The sequence below is a fragment of the Rattus norvegicus genome, chromosome 8 (genome assembly GCF_036323735.1).
Source record: "Rattus norvegicus strain BN/NHsdMcwi chromosome 8, GRCr8, whole genome shotgun sequence".
Classification (NCBI taxonomy): domain Eukaryota; kingdom Metazoa; phylum Chordata; class Mammalia; order Rodentia; family Muridae; genus Rattus; species Rattus norvegicus.
In genome coordinates this window covers 112,510,671-112,537,698 of record NC_086026.1, presented here as the reverse complement: position 1 = coordinate 112,537,698, position 27,028 = coordinate 112,510,671, and the positions used below count along the sequence as shown (strand labels likewise).

Genomic DNA, 27,028 nt, shown 5'->3' with positions numbered 1-27,028 from the left:
CTTGGCTAGAGGCCAGAGTGAATCTACGCCAATGCCTCCCACAGTTCCTATGGGCACCTTATTTCATCCGACTTCCCCACGACTGATGCCAAGAGTGTCGTGCTGGATCCTACCCTTGTCTATGTTAGGACGACACTGTGTCCCATATGCAGACTGTGGAGATGACTGGCTTCTAGGACACAGGGGTCCATAATGTCTGCTGTCCTCAGCTCTCCCTTTCTGTGTCCTCTCTGGGTCCTAACCATTACCAGTGCCTTCTGGGCACATTACCTCAGTGCCCTTGTCAGTCTCTGAAGCCAGCAGTTCCAGCAAGAGGCCCAACCAGCTCTCTCCAAACCACTGTGTAGATAGAGGGCATGGCTTTGCTGTAAGCGTTTTTTGATGCTCCCATTAACCGAGCACCTCTGCTCTGGGCAACACGCCCATCACTCTCCATTCATCGCTTCTTCTCTTACAACTTCCTTCCCAGACATATTCTTTAATTAGCCCCAAGAGCTTTACAAGAAAGGAAGCTTAGAAACAAAGCAACTCGCTTAATATCATTCAACGAATTTACGAGTGGAGTAGTCTCCAAGCTCAGATCTGTCCAACTCTTAGCCTATCAAAATATACCATCACCTCTCAAATACTTCCCTGGGATAAGCCTTGGACCTTTACTCACATCCCCATTCCCCACAGTGGGGCCCTTTCTGTCTTAAATCATAGACACAAAGCACAGCCACAACCCATTCACAGCCAAGCTTGCATCACTGTTCCAGAACAACCAGGCGGGCCTTTGTCCAGTCACTCCGATGGCCCTCGCCCTGACCCTCCACTGTGTTTTCCTTCTTTCTCTTGAGCCGCTCAGATTTCCAATCTTCATTCTTTCATGAACCCCAATCTCAGCCAACTGCCATATTGTCATGGTCACACATGGTCATATACATGGTCACACAGTCACCTCAGTTCCCAGAACCCACAGGAGAAGACATTAGACCAGTTAGTATAGTGTAAAGGCTCCACCTACCCTCCTCTCTGCTGCTTCCTAGTCTCCTTTTTCTGGTTCCTTTCCCCAGCAGATACAACCCTGCCCCAGACACACTTCTTTACCTCCATGCCTGCACTCACACCTTGAGGGGACTCCCCCTTCTCACCAGGCATTCGAGCTCAAAACTTAGTAAGCTCCATTAAATGTCCAAGTTAACTGTGCCTCACTACCTGCTCAACACACACACACACACACACACACACACACACACACACACACACACACACACGCACGCACACACACAGTTATAGCTGTCTTCAGACACACCAGAAGAGGGCATCAGATCCCATTATAGATGGTCATGAGCCACCATGTGGTTGCTGGGAATTGAACTCAGGACCTCTGGAAGAGCAGTCAGAGCTCTTAACCGCTGAGCCATCTCTCCAGACCTCCATATTAGTTTTGTAAAGAGGTCTTTAAGTAGCCTGGAGCTCCCCACATAGGCTGTCTGGCTATCAAGCCTTAGGGAATACTCCCATTTAGCTGCTCCTCCCATCTCTGGATTGCAATTATATACCATCATGCTTGGCTTAAAATTAAAAATAGAGGTGGTATGGCTCAAGCTCAGGGCCTCATGTTTGAAAGGCCGGCTCTCTATGGACTTAGTTCTCTCCCTGTTTCCCTATCCCACTGTGCACTGTTAATTGTTTCTTAACTCTTTAGCCCAGCTCAGATGAACTCGGGGATTTCCAAACTCTGTTCCTTGGAACCCTCTGGTCTTCGGGATGACGGCGTGCTTAGAAGGCACTAAGGGGCTCCCTCCTCTCAGTTTCTGATGAACCAACCCCGATTCCTGAGACTTTTTTTCATTTCCCTCAGTTTGCTGGGGCAGCTGCTCTGCGGTTTATTTCCCAAGCCCATACCCTTTGCTTAAGTGGCTGCTTCCACAGAGTTGTGGGCTCTGGGAAGCTTACCTCTGCTCCTCTGGACATTGCTCGGGGAAAGAAAAAGAAGGGCAAAGAGGTGACAATCAAGAAGCCTGAGGAGATGAGCAGGCCCAGCCACCAGGCTCCAATCCACCGAGGGTCACCTGGGCTCAGGTTTACGGTAGCTGAAAAGAAACCAAAGGGTAGAGGTGTCCGCTGGTTGAATGCACAATCTCTCTGATCTAACTTGAACGGGAAATCTGGTTCAGGGGGATGTTTTACTGACTTTCTTCGTACAATGGTGGGAAGACACGCTACAGATGCAGGACCCTGATCAGTACAACTCTTCCTTTTCAGGCCTTTCTTGTCTTCCCAGAGTACCCCTGTCACTGCACAGAAAGGCAAACACTAGCCCTCCCACCATCAGGTTTCCCCTCTAGCTCTTGGCAAGAATAAAAGTGAAGTGATCTGGTCTCAAGGACTGACATGGTCCATTCACTACTGCACACTTTACTGCCACCGTCCTACCGGCTCTTCTAGCATCCCGGTGACGTAAGAGTTACACAATCTGACTTCCTCTAATTGATCAAATCTCTTGTCCATCAGTCAATTTCAAACCTGTCTTCCTGGTGTCCTAACCTGTGCTCTTAACCACTGAGTTCTATTGCACCTTACTTTTGAGGAGCCCTGAGACAGGAAGTCCCATAATTCTTAGGAGCTTGAGGAACTAGCCATCAACAAAGTGGGTTGCCTGGCCTCCAGACAGACATGTTCCCCTGAACATCTGCCCCATTGCACGCTAGCCCCGTCTGTGATCCTGAACATTGAATGTAGACACAGAAGGAGGAAGAAAGAAGCAAAATGGACTCAATGGCAGGCACCCCCAGGCAGTGCCCCACATGGACTGAGAGCTCCGTTGATGGTCTCTTTAGGCAGTCAAAAGGGAGGAGCGAAACCAGAAGCAGCAGCAAAAGGGTGATAAGAACGAGTGACCTCTGCACACGCACCAGTGTCCACTCTGCCGTAGTCCACGAAGATTCTCAGCATGACTGAGCCCAGCAGGTACCCGAAAGCCGGTCCGAACACAGCGATGGCGAATAGGATGGCTGGAAATTGAGGCAAGGGATTAAAGGCTGAGGGACATTGCGGAAGTTCAGCAGCCCTAGTCTCCCAAACTGAAGGAGATTCCTAAGTGCCACTCACTGTCCCCTGGGAATAACAAGCCCACGCCTGTGACACCTCCCGAAGCCCGAACCTATTACATCTCCTGCAGAAAAGGAAGGGTCGGATGCCAAGGCTTACAGAAGCAAGCCTGCTGCTGCTCTAGCAGAGAGACCTGCTGGCCTGGAATGAACTTTCCTCCTGGATATCTTTAAAAAAAAAAAAAGAGCCAGTCCAGAGCATGTTACAGTCACAGTGTTGTGTGTGCACAGTGCTGGTGGCTCCGGCAAGTACATGTGGAGTCAAAGATGTGACCTTCTGAAGCCCCGAGAAAGCTCAACGTGCTTTTTTCTAAGGGAAGGAATTAGGTACCAGTTGGCCATCTGCTACCTTCTTCATGCATGCTAACCTATCCACAACTCAGAGGATTGGTATATCACCTAGCATGAGCCTGGAGAACCCGGTAATTTGTTGAGGGTCTACTGAGTGTCTAACGCCTGGCCCATAGGCCACATGGTCTCCAGGACAGTTGTGAACGTGGCCCAATACCAAATTTAAACTTAAAGCATTATGTGGTTTGTTATTGCTGTTGTGGTGGTGGTGGTGGTGGTGGGCGTTGTCATCATTGTTACATTTAAAAAAAAAACCCAACTGTATGGTCTTCTAGTGTGAGCTTGGTAGTGCACAATGTTATTCTGTGATGCCAAAGGCTCAAAACAGGGCTAAAGGGTGATCTGTTTCAGCTCACCTAACCTCAAAGCACCCGGTACACACAAAGAATCTTAGCTCCGTCCTCCAGGTAAGAGCCTGGAGACTTGGGTTGGCCACTTGGGGTCCATCCAAGTGGAAGGAAACAGAACTGTCATTTCACAACAGGCCTTTGTCACCCACCATGTTGTGGGCCAAGAGAACCAGACCCCATTTCGTCCCCAAGAGCTTCAGCGGGTACTGCATCCGGCCCTGACTCCCCACCCCTCACAGCCCTGTTGAAGCCCAAGACTCACAGATATACAGAGGTGAGTTGGTAGGCTCGGCAAAGTCATCCACGTAGGAGATCCCAAAGGGCTGGATGGGCACTGTCCCAATGCCGGCCAGTAGTTGAGCAACCACCATCAGGCCCCACAGGCTGCTGGTCTCCTTGTGGGTATCTGGCACGGTGCTATGGCACTTACTGGGGGGCAGGGCTGGCAAATGCTTCTGACAGAGGTCAGTCTGAAAGCTGCTCCTGTTTCCTGTAACGAGAATGCCCAGTGGTCACCACCACCCTGGCCTCCCGTGTCCACCATCTGTCCTTCCATCCTGCTCTTGTTCTATCCTTTCCTCCATAGGAAGGGAAAGAGGGCCAGGGACAGGAAAATAGGACACGGTCCTTGAGGAGTATTCTTCTGCTTGCTTAGCAGAGGGGGCGACAGAGACTGAGGTGAGAGCAAGGTGGAGGGAGGTTCTTGGAACAGGAGCCGCCCTGCCCAGGAAGGAGAAGGTGCGACCGTGTCTCCTTTTGTGGCTGGTGCTGGCAGAGGGTTTAGTATGGTGGATCCATACTGCAGTCCTGGAGGAAAGCACCACCCGTCTGGAAGAGGGGATCCACAGTCAAAGCTCAGAGCTCTCTTCAGCAAAAGACTATGTCACTGCCAGCCTTGGCTCTGGTCTTCCCTGCATCTTGACCCCCTGATCCTTCACTTCTGAATGATCCCAGCACCAAATCAAGGTGAAGGACTTGCTGCCAAAGGCATTTAGTGACCTGACCACACCTGGGCAGCCCCCCAGAATTATAGACTCTTAATGCTTCTTGGCCTTTTGGCCAGGACCAGGAGAAGAGTCACAGACTCTGAGAACAAGGGGATTTGGAGACTCTGTCATGTCACGGATTGGGGAGCAAGGCTGCCCCTGGAGGCCCTTCTGGGAGGGCTCCAGGCATCCCAGTGTGGCCTTTGGACACTGTGGTTCCCACGGCTGCAGGCTTTGCCAGGCTTGGCAGCTGCTTCCTTGCCTCTGTTTTCAATTTGGCCCACACTGAACAATCAGCATGGTCAGCTTTCCAAGGCTTGAGGGGTTTGAGGGAATCTTTTCCAGATTCCTTTTATTCCTGCTTCCTTCTGGCCAATGGAAACCTCTGACGTCACCAATCTTCCCCTGTAGGGTTTTCATTAACACGAATGGAATCAGTTTAATTCCTATTTATGATCCTAGAAGAGTGTCCCTGAGCTAGAAGGCCCCCGAGTCCCCTGGAGAGAAAAGGTGGGGGCCATGGAATAGATGCTAGGGCTGGGGCAGGGCCTCTACCTTCCCTGATGTCCCATCCCCTTCCACACAGGCCTCATATGGCCTAACCCCATCACTTTCTGTTCTCGGTGCCAGGGTCTAGACAAGACCCATGTGAAAACTTCCAGCAAAGGGGCTCCTTGGTGGGTCACTGAGGTCTGACTCAGAAAAAAAAAAACAGAGCGGACAAAGGCCAGGTACTATAGTATCAAGTGTTCTGTGAAGTCCTGTATGGTGTGCTCATCAGGGATCTCAGCACTCAAGGAGCTGAGGCAGAAGGATTACCAGTTAGAGGACATCGTGGTCCACATAATATGTACCCCTCTCAACAAACAAAACTGTTACTACAACCAAAGCTGAGGCTCACTCGTGGTGCAGAATGTGGATGACTTTAACAGAGATAGGAGCCTTGGCCACCTTTAATGAGTGGCCTTTGGTGTACATTATCTATTCAAGAATAGTTTAAAGGCCATCTGAAATCAAATGGTAATGCCAAGAAAGAGGAATAAAGGGTTGTCCCCGTGCCGGCTTGATCACCGAAGGCATGTGCCTCTATCTGAGACACCGTCCTCTGAGCCGTAGTGAGAGTGAAGCCTGCCTCTTGACAAAACCTGCACTAAGATTTAAGTCCTCTTCAGTCTCCCAGTCATCTGGCTAGTGACCATGAGAGAGGGCTCTCTCCATGCAGGTGACAGAGGGACATGGACATGGCTCTTACATAGTCTCCAACCCATGACGGCCCTCGGGTTGTTAAAAAAAAGCAACCACAGTATTGCTTCATCAGGTCAGAAACAGGATGCAATGAGATATCACGTAACATCCCACAGGATGGCTAGCATCAAAAAGCCAGAAAGCAGCCAGTGTTGGTGAGGATCCAGAGACAGAGAGACCCTTGTGCACTGCTGGTGAAGCATGTAAAATGCTGCAGTCACATTGCAAAGCAGGCTCAAAATTCAAAAAGAGACATTACCTTATGACCCAATGATTCCCATAATAATCAAAACGATTAGAAGCAGAGGCTCGAAGAGATTTTTCTATTTTTGCTTGTTTTTCAAGATGGTTTCTCTTTATAGCCCTGGCTGTTATGGAACTCACTCTAGTAGATAGGCTGTCCTAGAACTCACAGAGATCCTCCTGCCTCTGCCTCCTAACTACTGAGATAAAAGGCATGTATCACCACTGCCCTGGAAGAGCTCCTTTTCTTTTTTAGACCGCCCCCCCCTTTAAAAAAAGAGCTGTTTATTTATTTTATGTGTATGAGTACACTGTAGCTGCCTTCAGACACACCAGAAGAGGCCATCGGATCCCATTACAGATGGCTGTGAGCCACCATGTGGTTGCTGGGAATTGAACTCAGGACCTCTGGAAGAGCAGTCAGTGTCCTTAACCACCGAGCCATCTCTCCAGTCCTGAAGAGATCTTTATGCTCCCATATTTATGGCACTATTGTTGGTGAAAGCCACGAAGTAGAAACAACCCAGTAATTGAGTCAAATATGGTACGTACAATAGGATATTATTCAGTTTAAAAAGGAAGCAAATTCTGCTAATTGCTAATATAGATGAGCCTCGAGGACACTGTGTGCTAAGTGAAAGAAGCCAGACAAAACGGCAAGTCCTGTCAGACTTCATCCATGGGAGGCTTCTCAAGTGGCCGAATCCATAAAGACAGAGAGTGGAATGAAGTCTGCCAAGGGCTGGGGGAGAAAGGAATGAAGACACTGTGAACAGTCATTCACACAAGAATGTTCTGGAGGTGGGTGGCTGTGATGGATGCACTTAGCCTCACCAGCACACATCTTACCGTGGCAGAATGGTAAACTTCACGGTATGCATTTCGCCACAGTTGGAAAAAAAAATACTGCCGAGTACACAGAGGACAGAGAGTAAAGGGTAAATGGGAAAGACAGGAAACTCAGAGTTGGGGTGGTGGGGGGTGGGAAGGTGTTTGAGAAAGTTCCTTGGAGAAAGGGGGCCTCTGAACCAAGAAGAAGGCACAGTGGAAAGCCGGGGTGTCTCAGCTCTCAGCAGTTCACAGGGAATTGGGGTGGGGGGAGGGGTGATGCAATACGGCTACCACAGATAGATAGAGTGCCTTGGGAAGGAGCCTGGATCGTACCCCAAGGATACCCCAAGACAGGTGACGACCCTGACAGGGCACTGCAGTACAATCTGGGTGGACTAAGGCCTGAGCTCAAGGGCAGGAAGACCCTCAGCCAGAATGACTTAGAGCTCAAATGGGTGAGGCTGGTGCTGTGCCTCAGGGCTTCGGAGGCTCCATGGTTGTGTGAGTATCAATGCATATACTAGGTTGGAGCATGGCGGGAGAATGAAGGGAACCGGAGGTGGAGATAGGGGAATGACGACTTGAGGAACTCCCCGGGGAAATGGAAGTTCCAGAGAATAGAGTTTATTCTAAGTTTACTCTAATTCCTGATTTCATCCATCCTCATTATTTGACGAAACCCACGTTCATGAGAACATTGTTGCTGTCTTGGCTGGCAAAAGCATTTTTTTCTGTCAGACATTTAATGGCCATCAAAGATCATAAAAACATTGACTGCCTTATTAAGTCTTCATGTGGCACACTGCGTGGTATGCCAAAGCCACAGAAATCCTCGTGAAGTTTCGTCTTGTGAAGCGTTCAGCCGCCAAAGTCTCTGGGGATTGTTTCGCTATTATTAAGTTTAAAAATGTCAGTGTGCAGGTCAGAAATACCTCTTACTCAAAATATGTATGAAATAAAAATAATCTGTTGGCCCCCAACTACATCCAAGTCTCCAAATTCTCCGCGGCTTTATTCTGTTTCCCACACTGATTTAAGGTCTCCCTGCAGAACATGCCTTTCCTGATGCCAGTCCTGAATGGGGCCCAAGCCCATTTCAGATCCAGCTCTGACATGTGAAAGGGGGACAGGACTTGGAGCTGAGGAGACGGCTCAGTTCATAATGTGCTTGGCCTCATACATGTGAGACCTGAATTTGATCTCCAGAACCAATATGAGGAGTCCAGCATGAGGGCACACATGTGTAATGCCAATGTTGGCAAGGTGGGGATCGGATGGCATGTGGCTGCCCAGCCTAGCCTGGTTGGCCAGCTGAAGTCCCAGTGAGAGAATATGTCTCAAAAAATGTGAGGGATGACAATTCTGAGGAACAGCACCCAGGATGACCTCTGGCCTCCAGATGTACCTACCTCCTGCGTGCATGCACACACACACACACACACACACACACACACACACACACACATGCATGTATGAATGCACACATGAACATGCACACACACATGTACATGCATCAGTAGTTAAACGAAGCCCAAAGAGCATGGCTTCTCTCCCCATGGGCACCTTCTCAGAGGAATGACAGGTGGCTGGCTCCCTTGGAGGTGGTCAGCACTGAGGCCTGGAGCCCAGAGGAATGGAGAAAAGCAGTGAGCAGGATGTGCTGAGAAAGTCCTCTGTTCCCTGCCCTACAGGGCAGTTGACAGCAGCTGGATCCTTATGCAAGATCTTAGGAACAAGACCCAGACCCCCTGTAGTGGGTGGTCCTGGACATCATACTCTGGGTGAAAATAGTGTCTTAGATTTTTTAAACCATTAAGCTCTTCCCTTCAAACAAAATCGGCATGAATCAGGAAGGGCATCATAGATATGTGACTGCAGGGGCAGGAGGAGGGGAAGAACAGACCTTGGAGGGGACCGTACTGACGGGCAGGTTCTCGACAGACACAATGACAGAGTGTGTCATGGGTGGATTGTATTTCTGGGCTGCAGTCTCCCACTTCCTCCCTGGGGCAGAGTTCTTAGCTTTGTCCAAGGGCTTGAGCCCATGTAAGGGATCAACAAGTAACTCATCACTTCTCAAGTCATATACCTGGGGCTTTCAGAGCTTTCCCCACTGCTCACTGTGGTTGTGGACATGGCCAACTTAGCAAAGTGATAGCTGTGCGTGCACAAGGACTTGAGTTCAGATCCTCGGCACACAGAGAGAAACTCAGGCGTGGCGGCACACAGCCGCAATCCCAGCCCTGAGGAGGCAGAGGTAGGCCAATTCCGAAGCTCGCTGGCCAACAACTTAGTTAAATAGGTGAGCACAAGGTTAAGTGGGAGATACTGTCTCAGAGAAGTACAGTTAAGGGTGATTGAGAACCATCCAACATTGACTTCTAGCCTCCATATAAATGTCTATATTAACACATATGCACACATGCACATATAAACACACATACAAACACATTGATGCACATAAGCCTCACACGCACTTTTTTAAGTTTTATAGATTTATTTCATGTGTCTGAGTGTTGTACCTGAATGCATGTGTATTCGCTGTGCTTGTGGTATCCTCAGGGATCAGAAGAAGGCATTGACTCCCCTGAAACTGGAGTCACAGATGGTTATGAGCCACTATGTGGGGTCCCAGAACTGAACCTGGACCTTCTTCGAGAATAAGTCCTCTTTTTTTTTTTTTTTTTTTTTTTTTTTAGTTTTTTCCGGAGCTGGGGATCGAACCCAGGGCCTTGCGCCTGCTAGGCAAGCGCTCTACTGCTGAGCTAAATCCCCAACCCTGAGAATAAGTCCTCTTAATCACTGAGCTGTCTCTCCAGTCCCACATATTTTGTTTGTTTGAGATAGGGTCTCACGTGGTAGCCCTGGCTATCCTGGAACTCACTCTGTAGATCAGGCTAACCTCAGACTCACAGAGATCCACCTGCCTTTGCCTCCCGAGTGCTGTAATTAAAGGTGGGTGCCACTATATTTACAGGCACACACACACACACACACACACACACACACACACACACACACTCACACACAGAGAGAGAGAGAGAGAGAGAGAGAGAGAGAGAGTCTTAAAAATAATAAAAGTCCTGAAATAAGACCAGATAAAAGCCACCCTTTGCAGCCACTACAGAACTTCTCTGAAATCCACCCAAGGTTGCCTGCCCCCACACTGCAGGGGTCGTTAGGAGGGAAAAGAACCTTCATTAATAGGAGCTTAGTCTATTTCCTCTCTTCTCCAAGGCACACTCCTGGAAGGCACAAGTTCATCAGAGCATATTCTTTAACCCCAGTAGGACACAAGAGGTCTGGTTCCATCAACTTTTACAGGACTGGGCAGTGCTAACTAGAAACAGGCTGGCCTCGCCCCTCCTGAGGTTACCCAGCCCCACCCTGGCAGCACTCGAGTCAACCTTCTGACTCATGCTGAGTTTTATATCTGCAAAATTCCAGCCCTGATTTCTGGATCGCTCCGAGGTTTTGCAATATAGGAGATTTTGTGTCAAGAAATCAACTTTCCTGAGACGGGGCCCATGGACTCTGGCAGGCATGGAGCAGGTCTGGAGTAGGGATGACATCCCCAACATACAGAAAGGATGAGTGGCTAGCATGATAGAGGCATGTATGTCAACCATTCCGATCTGATCAGTGCACACGCATGCGTAGATTGAAACATCACATGCTACATAAGTATATGTGATCACAATGTGTTATTACAATTAAAGACATTTTAACGTACTAGTTTATGATTCTTTGGGAAGGTTATACAATGTATTTTTATTATATTCACTCTCATTCCATCCCCCCCCCCCCACCCTAGCTCTTCCCAGGTCCACCCCTGCCTTCCCATCCCTCCGCAGCTTTGTGCTCTTTTCATTTGTAAAACTTTGTTTATAAAGCATTGTTTTATAAGAAATAATTAGTATATCATCATCTGGGACCCAGAGGCCCTCCAATACCACTTTCCTTCAAAGTGATGGGTCACTCGGAGAAACTCAAATGAATAAGGGAAAAGACCCCCAGCAGGCCATGTTACTCAGGCCATCAGAGCTCAGGGGCAGGATGCAGTAAGGACAGACACACCAGCAGCAGCGGATTCCAACAAAGAAATCACGGGGCAAACGCATGCTCTTGGGGAGGATCATACGTGTACAAGGAAGGAGTGTGCTGGTATTTGGCATGTGTGTGTATAGGTGTGGGGGGGCGTGTGTGTGTATGTGCGCGTGCATAGGTGTGTACTGAGACTAAAACTCTCCTTCCACACTGGCCCTCTTGTCATAGGAGGGTCCTAAAAATGCTACTTGTACTGGGCATAAGGGGACAGGCTTGCTGTGTGCAGGACTTAGCGAAATCACAAGCCATACGGCTAGCCTGAGACTTCCCTCTCCCGGTATTTCGTAGCCCTTTGCTGGTGCACAGGAGCTGGGACCCTGAGCATCAGACTCGTTTCTTTAGTGGCTAGGAGAAAAATGATGACAGCTTGCAGCATTGACTTTAATACTTAAGGAGATTGGCGCTTCACTAGCACCTTTCATTGGTTGTGAAATCGAACTTATTGCTCACAGATTTATTCCCTAGGCTGCCGGGGAGCTCTTTGAAGAGAACCCAGAGTGGTTTGCAGAGCCAACACCAGTTCATCACAAGTCATTCGTGCCTCCTCCCCCACACACATTTTCTTTGTTAGTGGGGCTCCATAGCCAGCAGAAGCCATGGGATGAATTGACTGGAGGAAGCCTGTTGAAAAGATCTGTCACTATATTTGCTAGGCAAGATGGGGACCCACATCTGGAGCATCCTCAGGGGGAGCCAGCTTTCTGCATACCTGAGGTAGAAGGGCTATGTGTCTATAACTGTGTGTTCTGTCCTGGGGACACAGCTGGCAGACCTAAGAACAACAGGAATGCTACAGAACCAGGAGAAGGGCCGACCAAACATCCTGAAGGCTGAAAAGTAAAAAATTAGACCCCAGAATAAAAAGCTCCAGCCAAGGAAAGTGACTCTGACAGGGATAAAATACAAGGCTTGGCAGCAAAGGTAAGGCAAAGCCTGGCACTCTGGAGGCAGAGGCAGGCGGATCTCTGAGTTCAAGGCCAGCCCCATCTACAGAGCAAGTCCCAAGACAACCAGGGCTACACAGAGAAACCCTGTCTCAAACAAAACAAAGCAACAACAAGAGCATCTGTGGGGTTGAGTTGCTGGCTATTTTGATCATAGATCCACGTCTTAAACCTGCTTTAGGACCCTCAGGTCCAGAGTGGGAACTTCTCTTGTCTTTTTCCTGGGGAGACGCTGAAGTCCTGCAACCTTATTTTCTGAGGTCCAGTGAAGGTCTTGCAGCAGAAGTGCAGGCTCAGCCCAGCTGTGGGATGTCTGTTCCTGAAACTGGGGACTGTTGGACTTGGTCAGGATGATTCCAGGAGGGACGAGAACCCATGGGAGGCAGAGAATGACAGTGCATCAAGGTAGCCCCAGGTATTCATACCCTGGGAGTTCAGCCCTAAGGGCAAGGGTAAGCCTAGACCAGGAGAACCACCTAGTACAGTCTGGGAAACTACTAACTAGGGGAAGAGTGGATCCCTACCCCGTTTGTGCCAATGAGTATTACAGCACACACCTAGACACTTCGGTTTCTACTCCCATGGACATCGGTTGTCTCTGTAATGGTGCTGAGCAACTTCATGGTCTCTGGGGTTGGCAAGCTGGGAATATTTGTTACCTGGTGTTTGAATAAAAATGTCTGCCCATGACCTAACATGGTTTCCAAATACTTCATCCACTAAAGCTTCTGGAGACACAGAATGCAAACCAGACATAAACAGAACTCTCGAAGGATGGGTGCCTGGGGGAAGAGGGCGGTTCTCCCACTCATCCTTCTCACTCCTACCCCAGTCCAGGGCGTAGACAGGAAGGGGAGATCTGGAACATCCCAGAACACCCACAAGCCGTTGCTGACTGCTACCTGGCCTCGTTGTTGAAGAAGAAAAATGGCTGCATAGTTCCTAAGGGCCAAGAAGGTAGAGAGGAACCAGCCACACTCTCCTGCTGGAGGCCTAGGAGAATGAGTCATATTTTCAACTCACCTGACTTGCCAAACCACAGATGCTCTGTAATTATAATTTCAATCCTAATAAGCCCCTGTAAAAGATGTGCAATCCAGAAATTTTATTTATAAGCCATATACCCAGATTGGGCAGATCTATATTAACATATACCCTAGAGATAATGCCCCTCGTTTCTTGCTGTTTCTTCTGACCATGTGGTTCTGATCCATGTCAGCTTCTTTCCCTTACCTCCCTCCTCTTCCTTCCCTCCTCTACCTGCAACCCCCTCTCCTGAACCTCCAGTCCCGCCTTTCTCCCTCCCCTGTCCAATCACAGGCTGTAGTCTTTTATTGAGCAGTTAACTGGGGTGAATGTTCACATGGCATCCCTTGAGTACATGAGCATCTTTCTGCTCATCTGGGGCAACCATGTCCTACGGAACGAGTATTTAGCATTAGAATACAAGCAGCATCAGATCAATCCACTACAATGCTTGAAGAACCAGAGAATGGACAGACACGGTCAGGAGCTGGCACTTAAGAAGGGCTGTCTCTTGTGTCACTGCAGTGGACACTTGCTTCGCCAACTTTCGAGTTCTGACCTTCCTGACGCTCAATGCAGTGTCTGGGCGCCCGCTGTCATCCCTCCAGGTTTATATCTATCCTATCCTAGACCATAACTTTAAGAGGGTCCGCATCAAGCTGCATTCGCTTTTGGTCTACCCATCCGTTCGGGACTGTTTTTCTTTTAGTCAAGTTAATAGCATGCATATGTTTTGTGATATTTTCCCCTCATGTATTTGTTTGTTTTCCTTCCTTTTTGTTTTCAGATTAAACAGTTCCAATTAGCCTAGCTGGGCGGCATTTACCCTAACTACTCACCCACTCATCCCAACACACACTCTCCCTTTGCCCTTTATAAATACCTTACCTCAGCCCCCGAGGCAACTGCCACCCTACCCACTTCCCTCACATGCATGCACGTCCCCCACATCCCTACCCACACACTTCTTCCTACACATGTGCTCACTTCATGCTTCTTCCTCCTTCCCCTACCCTCCCACCTCCTGACAATCCCCCCTACCTTCATATCTTCACCTCATGTCTACACACTCCTGCCTCCAGGACCCAACTCCACATACACCAGCTTCCCCTCCTCTCCAAGCCCAGCCACCTCCGTACCTCATCCAACATCTGCATGTAGAGATGCTCTATCCTGCACATACCTACGTGTTACAGACACACTCGGGCCACTTGCACACCACGCGCCCCTCATTTCCCCCATGGTTTCTGGCATCTCCATAGCATGCCAGAGCTGGGAATTTACCACAAAGCCACCCGTGCTCATGCTCCAGACTGATTCTCTCTGTAGTCTGGGCCTGGGCCATTTCCAGGTTTAGGAGATGAATTTTGCCCTGGAGGCTAAGAGCTGAGGAAGGAAGGGTTGAGGTTACTCCGAATCTCTCTCCCCATCTTCCTGGGGACATCACTGAGGGCACACCCTAGGGACCAGCAGCCTCAGACATCAAAGGCTAGGAAGGGCTTCTTCTCTTTCTTTTCTTGATTGCTCACAAAATACAACAACACTTCCCTCCTCATTTCCTGCTTAGCCTTCAAGAAACTTCCTGCCCCGGCAACCATTGTCTGCCAGGCTGACTTCCAAAAGGACTTAGACTGAATCTTTCACAAGGTTACATACACCTAGTCCTTCAAAACACTGATTTCCAAAAGTCCCCTCTCTTCTCTCCTAGGGGGACTGGTCTCACGCTGGCTCGTTTCCCATCCACAAAAGCCTCTCTGTACCTTCTAGACATGGGCTTGGACGGAGGCTCTGGCTGGGTAGCTAGTCTCTTCTCTGAAGGCGCCAAGGCACATTTCCGGACCCTACTGACATTTAGAAAATCTAAACATCCATAAATGTCTGCATGGTCTCTTTTAAATTGGCAATTAGTTGTAAAGGTCTTTGTGATTTCCCACAACGTTCAGCCTTTCTTCAGTCCCCCCCACCTCTGAAAATCATAGGTCCCCTTCATTTCCCATGGTCATTTCTGGAGCAGCTTGTCACAGCTCCAAGGGGGAAGAAAACGGCACATACTCGTGAGGAGAGGAGTGGAGAAGATACCGATCAATAACAGATTTCAAATGTGACAGCAAATCAAGCAAAGTTTTCCCCAACGGTCACGGCGAGCCACGCTCTTAACTCTTCCTACTGTGGGAACACAGAGTAGGACGGTATTGTTGTTCCGGTTTTAAAGATAAGGCTCAGAAAAAGAGGGGTACGTCCCCTAAGAAGAGTTGGCAAGTGAGTGGCTGAGGTGGGATTTGAGTGTCAAAGTCCATGCTCCGACTACTGATGTGAGTGAGGATCTATCCTTTCTTACACTGTAACTTTCAGAGGCTCCATATCAAACTCCATTCAACATGCTCTGGGAACTAGGGGAGCCCCAGCTCTCATCCATGTGCCCAGACGAGGGTGTGCTGGAGAACCCAGCATAAAGACTAGAGATCACCTGCAGGTTCTCGAGCCCTATGCCGGCCATGCCATAGAGCTTGTCAAAGTGCGTTCTCACCGGGGATTCTGAGGGGCTATCAGGTTACTCAGTGTCCCATAAGCCCTCTCCACATTGCCACATGAACAAGAGTTACCACTTCACTGCCCACACCAGCCACTGGGCTAAATGCAAGGACACGGGCCCCTGCTGCCACTGTAGCCTTATGGCAAGGTGTTTCTCTTTTAGACCCTCCTAAGGTACTGAGACTTAAAGCAAGGAGGAAATAGCCCAAGGCTGTAGTTTCCATCACAGTCTCAATGGCCAGTCTCAGCCCTAACTGCCTGTCTCCAGTTCAGACATACCAACATGTGGGTGTCACATCCAAAGAAATATGTCCCCCCACTCTGATGACCTCGCATAATTCGAAGTGGAAGTCCCCATAAGAATACATTGGAAGTGGAGACACGATCACAATTTCTTCCATACATGAGACTTGATGAATATTTTTACTTGAACATATTAACGTGCCACACTTGCACACTGCATCGGAACGAGTACACAGCCCAACCAAAACACACAGATGTGACTCCTGGGCCAAAGTCCTTTCACCTTTTTGCCTGCACTGGACAAGGGCCCTGAGGTAGTCTGAACTGTTCGACTGTTGCTTGAGTTTCAGTCAAAGCGAGTGCCACCCTGTTGTTGGATTCAGAATGTACACAGACAGGATGAGCCACAAACAACTCCGTCCCTTCTCCCAGCCCATGCATGCTGTGGTCCTGTCAGGCAAGCTGCACTCTTTCTACTAGTCCTTTCCACTGTCTCTCAGATGATTTGGGCCAGGAGCATGGGGTTTAGATTGGGCTGGTAGTGACTCCCGGTGATCTGGGCTTTGTGGTAAAGTCCAACTCAATCTGAATAGTCATGCCCAAAAAGGAGCAGAGAGTGAGGCCATCGCTAATTTCCCTCCCGCAGCTACACTGTGCAAAGCAAATGCCATGGGCTGTGGGCCCAGGCCTCGGGGAGCCGACTGGCCTGACTGAGTGTGGTGTGTGGTGTCTGGCAAAGTGCCCTTCCCTCAGCCTGGCCCCAGTGTTCCAGACTCCCTTGCTGATCCCATTAGCCCTGTCTTCATGCATCAGAAAGGTCAAGTCCTGATTCTCCATCAAAGCTGGTTTTCAATGCCTCGTCCAGAGAGAGGGCGAAAGGACAGGGCAGAACCCACAAGTTTGTCTGCCTTCTCCTTGGCTCTCCTGAAGCAAGGCTCAGCCTTTAAGCAGTCAAGGACTGCAGCATGCCTGTGTAAATGACTAGAGAGCCTGGCTGAAGGAGGGATAGTTCCAGAAGCTTCCAGTAGACCCCACCCCACTCATCTCTTCTTCTAATCCTCCCCACCCCCGACCGCCATTCAAACCAACTACCCACCTCCAGCACTGGCCTCACAACCCATAGAGGAATTCCCTCCCTCCGCCATAATAAAAGATTCATCTCGAGCACTTACATCTACTTTTAGGAGACTCTGATGCTCAAGCAAACAGGTTATCAGTTACTTGTTCAGCGTGGCCTTGGGTGGTTCACTCATCCTTAACCAACAGCATACAGCTCTACTGCAGTGAACGAAGGATGGACATTTGCAGGGTGGACCCTCACTGATGCTTCATGAAGCCATAACCTCTCCCCACTTCTCACAAGACAAGGTCAAATTCATCCTGAGCTAACAAGTTGATACAAAGTCATCTCCAAAGCCATGATGATCCTGGAGCACTGAGTCCTGGTGAAACACACACAATGTTACCCTGTGGGGCCATGCCACCAGACAGAAAACCTGGTTAAGCTCTAACTGATTCAGGAACCCTTGCAGTTATTGCAATTGAGAATTGTAGGTGTTTAAATCTACTGCTGACCAGGATCCTGTCCTGGAACATGTTTCTATGACAACCCATGGAGAAGACTGGGATTATCAGTCATGTGCGGACAACACCTTCCACATGCAGACGTGGCACCCCCAACAGCTCAGACCAAGCCAATAGAAAGCATCTGCCTTTAGATCCCACCCCACCCCATCCACATCCTTGTCCTATCCACAAGGAATAAGGGGCATGAGTTACGTCACCAAAGATAGAGCGTGCCTGTCTTATCGAGCTGTAATACTCTGGGGAAGTCTTCTCTCCAGAAGCTTTTGTCGCTGGAAGTCGCTTGAGCCTACCACATCCACTTCCTGTAGAGTGGCCCCCAACCTTGGCTCCTAGCTGACCGCTGCATCCTGCCTCCTGCCAACAACTCTGGGGCAGTGTCAGCTGTGGAAGAGGCCTGGCAAGCGCCTCCTCAGAGAGGTGCAACTCTTTGGTCTCTTTGGCCACTCCGAAGGGGCCAGAGTCCTGCAGATCTCCACAGATAGCACCAGGTACACAAACGGCATTAACCCCGATCCATTCCCAATCTGCCCACATAGAACTTTCATAGGGGTAAAGTCCGGCTACAATTTGCTCCATGGATACAAGATAGAGTGTACAAAGGGAGAATTCACAGTGAGCATGGGCAAGCAGGCACAACACAGAGGACAGGCCACATTCTCCAAGCCTGAGCTACTGGGACAATATCAAAAAGACTGCATACAGAAGTATGTTTGAATACTTGAGGACACCAAAGAAACATATCTGTGCATACATATACCAGTAAAAAAGCATTAGGAAATCACAAAATTAGGGCTGAAAATTTTGAAAACAAATCCTACCTCCTGGAAGTTAGCAAAACAGAGAGAGAGCTCTTTAATTTTACATAACGGAAGGATTTGGTTCTGATTTAAAAAGCTAGGGAGGGACTCAGAGAATGGGAAGGCATACTTCAAGGGAAGCAGTAAGAAGACAAGACAGTACTGAGGGACAAGGTACTGAAAGCTCCAGTGAGGTTAAGCGATGAGGGGGAATGACATGTATATCCACATGAAAGTTCCAGAGGGAAGGATGAAGAAAATCAGGAGCATTTTTGAGTGATGACAAGTTTTTAGGATTAAATAATAATTTTGGTTGTATATCCCAACAACCAATCCCTCCACCCAAAAAAAAGCAAATCTGAACTCCCAGACAGATACAGATTAGCCCACATGTTATGGTAGCAAAACATCGAAGAAAAAAGAGAGAGACTAAAACAAGGAGGCCTAAAAATAAAGAGCTGCTAATTAGACAGACGGAGAAGGTCCATTAAGAAATGCCGAAAGACAATAATGTGTCATCCTCAAAGTTCTGAGCAGGAATAACTAATCGTTTCATAGTTATTTGCAGCTAAACCAATTCTAGAGAAAGGGTGAAATAAAGATCTTTTCTGACAGATTTTATGACCACAAGGGCTCATCAAAGTAACCACAAAGGATCTAGCTCAGGAAAAGGGAAACATTGTAGCAAGAAAGTTAAGTTAAAGGCCCGCTGAACAACAGAGAACACAGAATCTCTTATGGGCGAATATTAATAGTGCTGAGCAGGGTGGGGAGGGTAAGCTAGGAGTGTCCACAGCACTGGGCAGCAATGATGGAGGACAGTGGGCATTAAGGCATCCAGGGAATATGTTCTCCTGGAGAATAAAGTTTACAGCCTGTTCAGTCATCAATCAGTGTTGAACACTGGGCAGCAGCGAGCCGCACTGTTTAAGAGTACACATTACAGGTGTGCCAGTTGGTTAAGGATTTAATGCAGTCCCAATCAACATTTTGGAAAACTATATATATAATGAAATCGAGTCAAACACCGGGGAGGGAGGGCCTGCAATACTGGCAAAGGTGACACCCAGATCAATGGGTGGGAAAGGAAGTCCAGAGATGAATCCACAGACACAGCCAACTTTCTTCTCTGTGATGGTGGTGGAACTCAGGGTCTGGTGTATTTCAGGCCAGTTTCCTACCACTGACCAGCAGTCTTAGCCCAAGATAATTTATCTGCTATAATGGCACAAAATTATGGTATGGTGAAAAGACAGTTTTTGTAATAAATTGTGCTGAAAAAGTGACATTCATACACAAAAGGGAAAACTTGAGCATTTATAAATAAATGGTTAACTCAAAACAGATCCTAAGTCTACTTGCAAATATAAAAAATGGAGACACCCCATGAAAGTGCATAGAAAAATCTCTCTTTCTTGGGGTCAGGCAGAGGTCTTAAGAGCCGTACCAAAAGAATGAATCATGGAAGGAAAAAAATAAGGAAAAATTGAATTTTGTCAAAATTAGAACCTCTTTCTGTTCTGGAAGTGATATATTCTGTTAAAAGAATATGCATGATGAGTTAGAGACTGGGGAGAAATATTTGTAAAGCTTATATCAACAAAGAGTCTAGAATTTGTATAAAGTCTCAAACTAAACAATTTAAAACAACAACAATTTATAATCAGTTAATGGGTTGGTAGGGAAGAGAGCAACATTTTCATCAGTGAGGAAGCTTCTGGTAAGGTGCCCACATTCTTATAAACAAACCCTCACTTACACTCCTTTAATCAACCCTAATGAAATTCGCACGCACGCACGCACGCACGCACATACACACACACGACTAGAAGTAGAAAAGAAGCAGGATTAGTAAGAGTGGGAGAAAGAACATGAAAATGATCAAAGTATATCATGTACATGTATGAAAATGTTCCAATGAAACATATTATGTATAATTAATATAGGCTAATTGAATAATTTAAAAATAAGATGTAAGGAAAAGTTACCTTTTCATAGATACTTCAGTACTAATCTTTACCATGTTTAACCACATAAATTCTTTGTCTATTTCATTCTGCCACAAAACATCCCAATAAAACACACAAGTTTGGGTCACAGAAAAAGCCCTTTTCTGAGGGTCAGGAGACAGGATTCCCCCTTCCCCTTCTTCTCTCTCTTCTTGGATACTTGAAACATGAAATACTATCTGAGTACTTTCTACTTTCAAGACCTAATAGGTAGCCATTTCTTCTCAACTGAAACATTCTCTTCAGGTGAGAGGAAGAAGGGAACTCTTAAGATGGAGGGAGCTAGGGAAACTTGTATGACTCAGAAGTTCATGAAAATTACAAGATTTACAAAGCTTCCTTCAAGGTCATACAAAGCAGAAATCAATTGCTGGGGAAGAGGAGACTCTCTGTTAGAGTTGCCTACAAGTTTCCAAGGATACAGCTTTTGTGAGTCTTCACCCATGATGGGTATGCCTTTTGGTGATGTGGCTGCCTTTGAGTTACTCATATGCCTATAATCTCTTATCTATACTCCCGTAATTAACCTGAATAAATTTATTGGTTCACCAACTACAGTTGGGTAGAATTTGGGTTTTTATAGTGTCTTATGTGGAGTGAACAGATATTTGTTCATGTCCAGGAGAAGTTACATAAGACCATAAAGTTATACATACTATAACTTTCTCTCTGCACTCCATTAATGTTCTGGCATCAACGAGTGGGCCATACAAACCGTATGTAAGTTGAAGTAAAATGTCAGGTGCAACAACAGTCATGGGACAGTAAGCAAAACCCCCAAACTTCATTGTGTTCCACACTCTGGCCCTCTTTTCTCTAAGCCTCTGTGGGTTCTGGTTCTAGGCAGGTGGAATTTGGATTGATTCAGGCACAAAGCACAGGAAGTCACAGGGAAAGGCCAGCAACCGCAAGCCAGGAACCAAATATCTGGGCTACTTCATACTTCTGTATGCTTCAATAGGTTCTGCGCTTCAGATGTGGTCTGGAGAGAAACTGAACTACTGAAGTCAAAGACAGTCTCTAGCAGGAGAGGGAAGAAGGTGACTTAGAGTCACCTCAACCCAGGAGCACCACCATCCGCTCTGCACCGTGCTCACACTGCCTCAACTCCTCAGAGTAGGAGTCGGTGCCACTCACCATCCGTGGTCGAGGTGTATTGATAGGGCTCTGACAGGAAGTGTGGGAGGGTGAGGACAAAGGCCCCTGCAGCCAGGAGGAGACCCCCTATGCCAATCATCCGTGGGCGGTTGACCCGGCTGCCGAAGTAGCTAATGAAGATGATGAGGGTAGCGTTGCTGATCTGCAGAGGAGAACAAGGGATCCAGTGAGACCCAGGTCCCACCCTCCTCCAGTCCTGAGGCGACCCACCATAGCTCACCTAGGAGAACAGACAGGGAAGGGGCTTCCTGGCTTTAGTCAAGTTCCTGACAGCCACGCTAGCCTTGCCCAGATGGTCTTGCTTAGACTGTAGATTCCCAGCGTCAGTTTTCCCTGCCATCAGAAACCCATCCTGGCTTCGGCTTTCTGGACCAACCCAGTGAAACTATCTGAAACCATGAAGAACTAATCTAAACGTCGGGTGTCTATACACAAATCTGAGTGTGTGCGTAGGGTGCATATGTCGGCAAATGGGTCTGTTCACACGTGTGTGTGCTATTCCTCTCTCTCTCTATGTCTATGTCTGTCTGTCTGTCTGTCTGTCTCTGTTCCTCTCCCATCCCTGTCTCCCTTTCCCTCTCTGTCTCCCTGTCTCTCTCTGTTTCCCTCTGTCTCTCTGTCTCTCTCTCTCTCTCTCTGTTCTTTTCTGTCTCTCTTCTGTCTCCCTTTCCCTCTCTGTCTCCCTGTCTCTCTCTGTCTCCCTGTCTCTCTCTGTCTCCCTGTCTCTCTCTGTCTCCCTCTTCCTCTCCCTTCCCCTCCCCTCTCCCTCTCCATATCTCTGTCTCTGTTTCTCTCTCTGAGACAGAGTTTCTTATTGACCTGAAGCTAGCCAAGTAGTCTAGGTTGACTCACTCCGGGGGTCCCCCTGTCTCTACCTCCCCAACTCTAGAAGTATAGGCGCATGCCACTATCACACCTGGCTTTTAAATGTAGCTTCTAGGGATGGGACAACTTGGGTTATCATGCTTGCATAATCATCACCTTAACAACTGAGCTTCCCCCCCTACAAGAAAAGTCTTTTGGGGCAAAATCCAAGGAAGCCCTCCAATCCATACTGGCTACTGGAGTAGCATATAATTTTTAATTAAACTCCTAACTTGAGTGAGGTCCAAAGTAATGGACTCAGGGACTCTGGACTGAAAGTCAGAATAACAACCAAGCAATGAGCATGGACCCAAGCACCATACAACTCCTCTCAGTTTATACTTTCTGCTAGTTAATTTTTTGTCAATGTGACACGAACTTGGGTCATCCGGGAAGAGGAAGCTTCAGTCAATAAACTCTCTCTATCAGTTGGCCTGTAGGTATGTCTGTGAATCCGTGCAACATCTTTCTTGATTAATGATTAACGTGGGAGCACCTGGCCTACTGTGGGTGATGCCATCCCTGGTCAGGCAGCCCTGGGCTGTAATAACAAAGCAAGCTGAAGGAGGAAGCCAGGAAGAAGCTTTTCCTCTATGATCCTTGCCTCTTCTCCTGCTTCAGTCCCGGCCCTGGCTTCCTGTGCAGTTGACCTAATATGGAACTGTAAGCTAGATAAGCCGTCTCTTCTCCAATTTCATTTTGGTCATGGTCTTTATCACAGCAACCGAAAGAAAGCTAGAACTTGACAGTCAAACAGGAAATGTCATATCTACATCCATAAAGTCAGGAGGTAACCTGAACCCCTGAGGCCCATTTTATGTTAGCTACACCGTCCTAGAGAAATCTTCTGGAAGAATGGGCTTCTGCTCCAATGAACTCTGCATCTAACCCACCCCCATCCCCATCCTAAATTCTTCAAAACAAAGAACAAGGACCCTACCACTTCCAAGGCCTGTCCACCGAGGACATCAGGTCCTGATGTTCCTTAGAAGGAATGCTCCTTTGTGTCCACCACTTGTACCTGACATGTCCTTCCTCTCCCACAGCCACCGTCTCATGGACCCTACCATCTATCTACTAGAGATTTATTTCTACACCTTTGTCTTAGCTTTTTGTCCGTCTGTTCCTTTCTGCCTCCCCAGCATCCGGGACAGTGTCCGGCCCAAAGTTGGTGCTCGTTAACCTGTGTCAAGGAGCACGACCGACAGACAGAGGCTGTGGCACATAGAGGAGGGTGTGAGGGTATGTGAGGTGTATGAGGAGGCAGCCTGGCTTTAGCAGGGAGCCTTCTAGATTGAGGGTTCTAGAACATTCTGCTGTGGGTATCCTGAGAGAGGGAAAGCTTCTTCTTGAACTTCTGGGGTTTCATTTCTTTCCTTTCTTGCATCTCTATTAGTTTTTGTAAGTGGACTGAAGCATGTCACGACAAGCATGTGCATGACAGAGGGTGGAGGGCTCCAAAACAAGCCCAGGAGGGAAGGTTGGGGCATGTGGGCCTGCACTCGTCTGCAGAAGCCAGGGTTGGTTTGTGGGTCACTAGACCTGCTTGGGTATCGGCTCTTGCTCTGTAGCTTTTCTTCAGCAGAGGAGCGCCTTTGAGAGAGTTTCCCCATTAAAAGTACACCTCAAAGCTGCAGTGGTTCTCGCCAAGGAGAGGACTCCAGGCCGCACCCTCAGAACTCCTCAAGAACAGCTCCATCCACTCGATGGTGTTAAACCTTTGCAATCTGACAGAGCCCAACAGCACACTCTGCCCTTCCGTGTCTCAGAACCAAAGGACTCCAGGGACTAGGACTGGTCACCCTGGGCTCTAGGGTTCCAACCCACCTAGTCTATTCATCCTCCAATGTCATGTCACAATGGACAATAGGAGCAGCTGCTTTCCAAGGTCATGGCTTCTCTGTTCAAGCCCCTCCACCTGTCTTTAAACTGCCATAGGCATTGTGTGCCCTTTCATATCACCTGGGCCCAGGAAGGCTTTGAGATTGGAGCTTCAATCTGAGGCCCCACAAACTTGGATGGCTTCACCCAACCCTACTCCAGGCTGGACTCTCTTTACACACTCCTGGACACACACACACACACACACACACACACACACACACACACGCACTCACCATTGCCAGCAAGCAGCAGCCTACAAATTCCATGTGTTCCTGGATCACAGTTTTATTCTAAGCATTCAATGATGCAGATAAAAGTTTAGGTGTGGGAGTCATAGCTTTGGGTCCTCTTGACTGCTGTGAGAGGGTCTATCCTATGTGCCGGATCTCATTTGCTTAGTCAAGGAGCCTAGAGCCTGGTATGAGAAGAGAAGAATCCAGAGGTTGTGTCTGGACTCACCAAGAACTGTGGGTGACTTGTGATATAGCCAAGGGCCAGGGTCAGGCTATGGTGACATAAATGTCAAAGGATTGTTTGCTTGCTATTTGTTGTCTGTGAGGACAACGCCAAAATTTAGGGTGACATTCTGCACTAGGATGCGTAACCCAGTCCCTGTTATGGAGGTCTGTACGTGCAATGAAGGATTGTCAAGAGCTCCGCACTCAGGGCTGGAGAGATGGGTCGGTACAGCACTTGTTGCTCTGGCAGAAGACCCAGGTTCAATTCCCAGCACCTACATAATGGTTCATCAGCCATCCATAACTGCAGTTCCTGGAGATCCAATGCCTTCTCATGGCCTCCTCAGGCACCAAACATTTATATGCTACACATACATGCACACAGGCAAAGCACTCACACATATAATAAGCAAATCTAATTTTAAAGATATTTTAAAATAAAAGAGCCTCCCGCTTACCTCATTCAAACTGGAGATGAGACCAGAGGAAGAGCTGGAGAGCCCAAAGCGCTTCTCGATTGTGGTGAGACTGCTCTTGAAGTAGGCGCTGTAGAGCAGCTGACAGAGCTGTAGCAGGCCATGGCAAAGAACAAATACCTGGGTAATAGATGACAGGCCTGTGAGGTCTCTGCCCAGTGACCCTGCCCAGCCTCCCACCCAGGAACCTCTGGGGCAGTAAGCACTGTTTCCTCATGGAAACACTTCGCTGGTTGGGTCTTAGGGTGAAACTCTATCAGAAACCACATATTCCAAGTCTATGTGCAGGTGAGGGGTGGCACAAGTTAGGTCAAGGCCATGATTGGACAGTAAAAAAATAAGGCAGGGACAAAGCTTTTGTAAGGTGGGAGAGAAGGGGAAAGAGAGGAAGAGAAGCAAGATGGAGACAGAGAAGGTGGTCTTGAATGGCCATGATAGTTGGGATGAATTTCTGTAGGCAAATTTATCTTATCTAGGTGGGCAGTTTACATCCTTATCAGTTGGCTGTGAGTTCATTGTGAGGATGTATTGTGGACTGAGAATTTAACATATAAATCTGCGTGATAAATTACAGTTTATTGAGTCATGATTTCACTGGCTTGTTGGGAGTATGATCTGAGTGTGTAGCAGGGAGCTGCGATAGGCCAGCCTATGCTGGACTTCTAGAGCCCTGATTTTACTGGGTAGCTGGAGCCAGAGAATTCTCGGCTAGCAGAGAGCTGCTGGGAGAGATGCTAATCAGAGGTAAATTATGGTTAGGTCCATTTGGCCCCATGGGTGCTGGAACTAACTCTAGACCAGCATGGCGCCTTGCTGGAACAGCTCGTGGACTGCCTGAGTCAAAGAGTACTTGGGGGCAGCGTGGAGCCACTGAGATAAATTAGCACTAGTTCCTATGGCCCAACAGAGCTGGAACTAGTGAGAGAGCGACCACCTAGGTCAGAGAGAGCCCGGGAGAGAAACACAGAGCAGTATGTGCGGGAACCAGTCACGGCCTCTAAATTTAAGAAGGCCACAGTACTTGGGAGAACAGAGGCCTCTCCAAAACTGCTGCCTGCCTCTGAGCCCCAACAACCAGCTCTCTCCTCACCAGAAGCAGCACAGAGCCTACTGGGGGCCAAAGGAACCTCTCCAGTCCTGCCTCCCAGAAAGTGTTTCCTGTGTCTCCTTTCATTGGCTGGAATATTTTTAATATTTTTAAAGAATTATTTTTTATTTTATGTATATGAATATACTGTAGCTGTCTTCAGACAAACCAGGCATTGGATCTCCTTACAGATGTTTGTGAGCCGCCATTGTGGTTGCTGGGAATTGAACTCAGGACCTCAGGAAGAGCAGCCAGTGCTCTTAACTACTGAGCCAACTCTCTAGCTCCCATTTTAATATATTATGATAAAAATAACTTTTGAGAATGAGTTTTTGTCCCAGTTTCTTTCCAAAATGGAGAAACAACAATCATTGCAGAAACTCAAATAGAGATTTGAAGCAGAAGTCATGAGAAGCACTGCTCTCTGATGTTCTCAGAGCTAGCTTCCTTACACAGAGCAGGGTCACCTTCCCAGGGAATGGTACTGTCATGGTGGGGTGAGCTCTCCGATATTAATTCTCAATCAAGACAATGCCTCACAGACATGGCCTCAGATCAATCCTATAAAGACAATTAATTACTCAACAAATATTCTTTTTTGGGGGGGCGGGGCGCGATTCTAGGCTATGTCAAACTGACAAGTGATACTAACGAGGCCAGAGAACATTAGTGAAGATAGGTTAAAGGTGGTGCTGACGGTATTGGTGTCACTGAGGTAAAACAAGCAGATCAAGAGAGGAGCCGAGGACCCAGAT

General features: G+C 48.0%; 1 protein-coding gene across 3 annotated transcripts in view; it reads right to left on the bottom strand.

Moving 5' to 3' along the window:
- Slco2a1 (solute carrier organic anion transporter family, member 2a1) overlaps positions 1–27,028 on the bottom strand; it is an 84,185-nt gene that overhangs the window by 14,225 nt on the left and 42,932 nt on the right. For 2 of the 3 annotated variants that reach the window (NM_022667.3, XM_006243655.4), the window contains 5 exon segments: positions 1,942–2,078; positions 2,901–2,999; positions 4,059–4,286; positions 21,484–21,646; positions 25,169–25,306. In NM_022667.3, coding sequence (NP_073158.2) covers positions 1,942–2,078; positions 2,901–2,999; positions 4,059–4,286; positions 21,484–21,646; positions 25,169–25,306 — 765 coding nt within the window. 3 annotated transcript variants of the gene reach the window in all.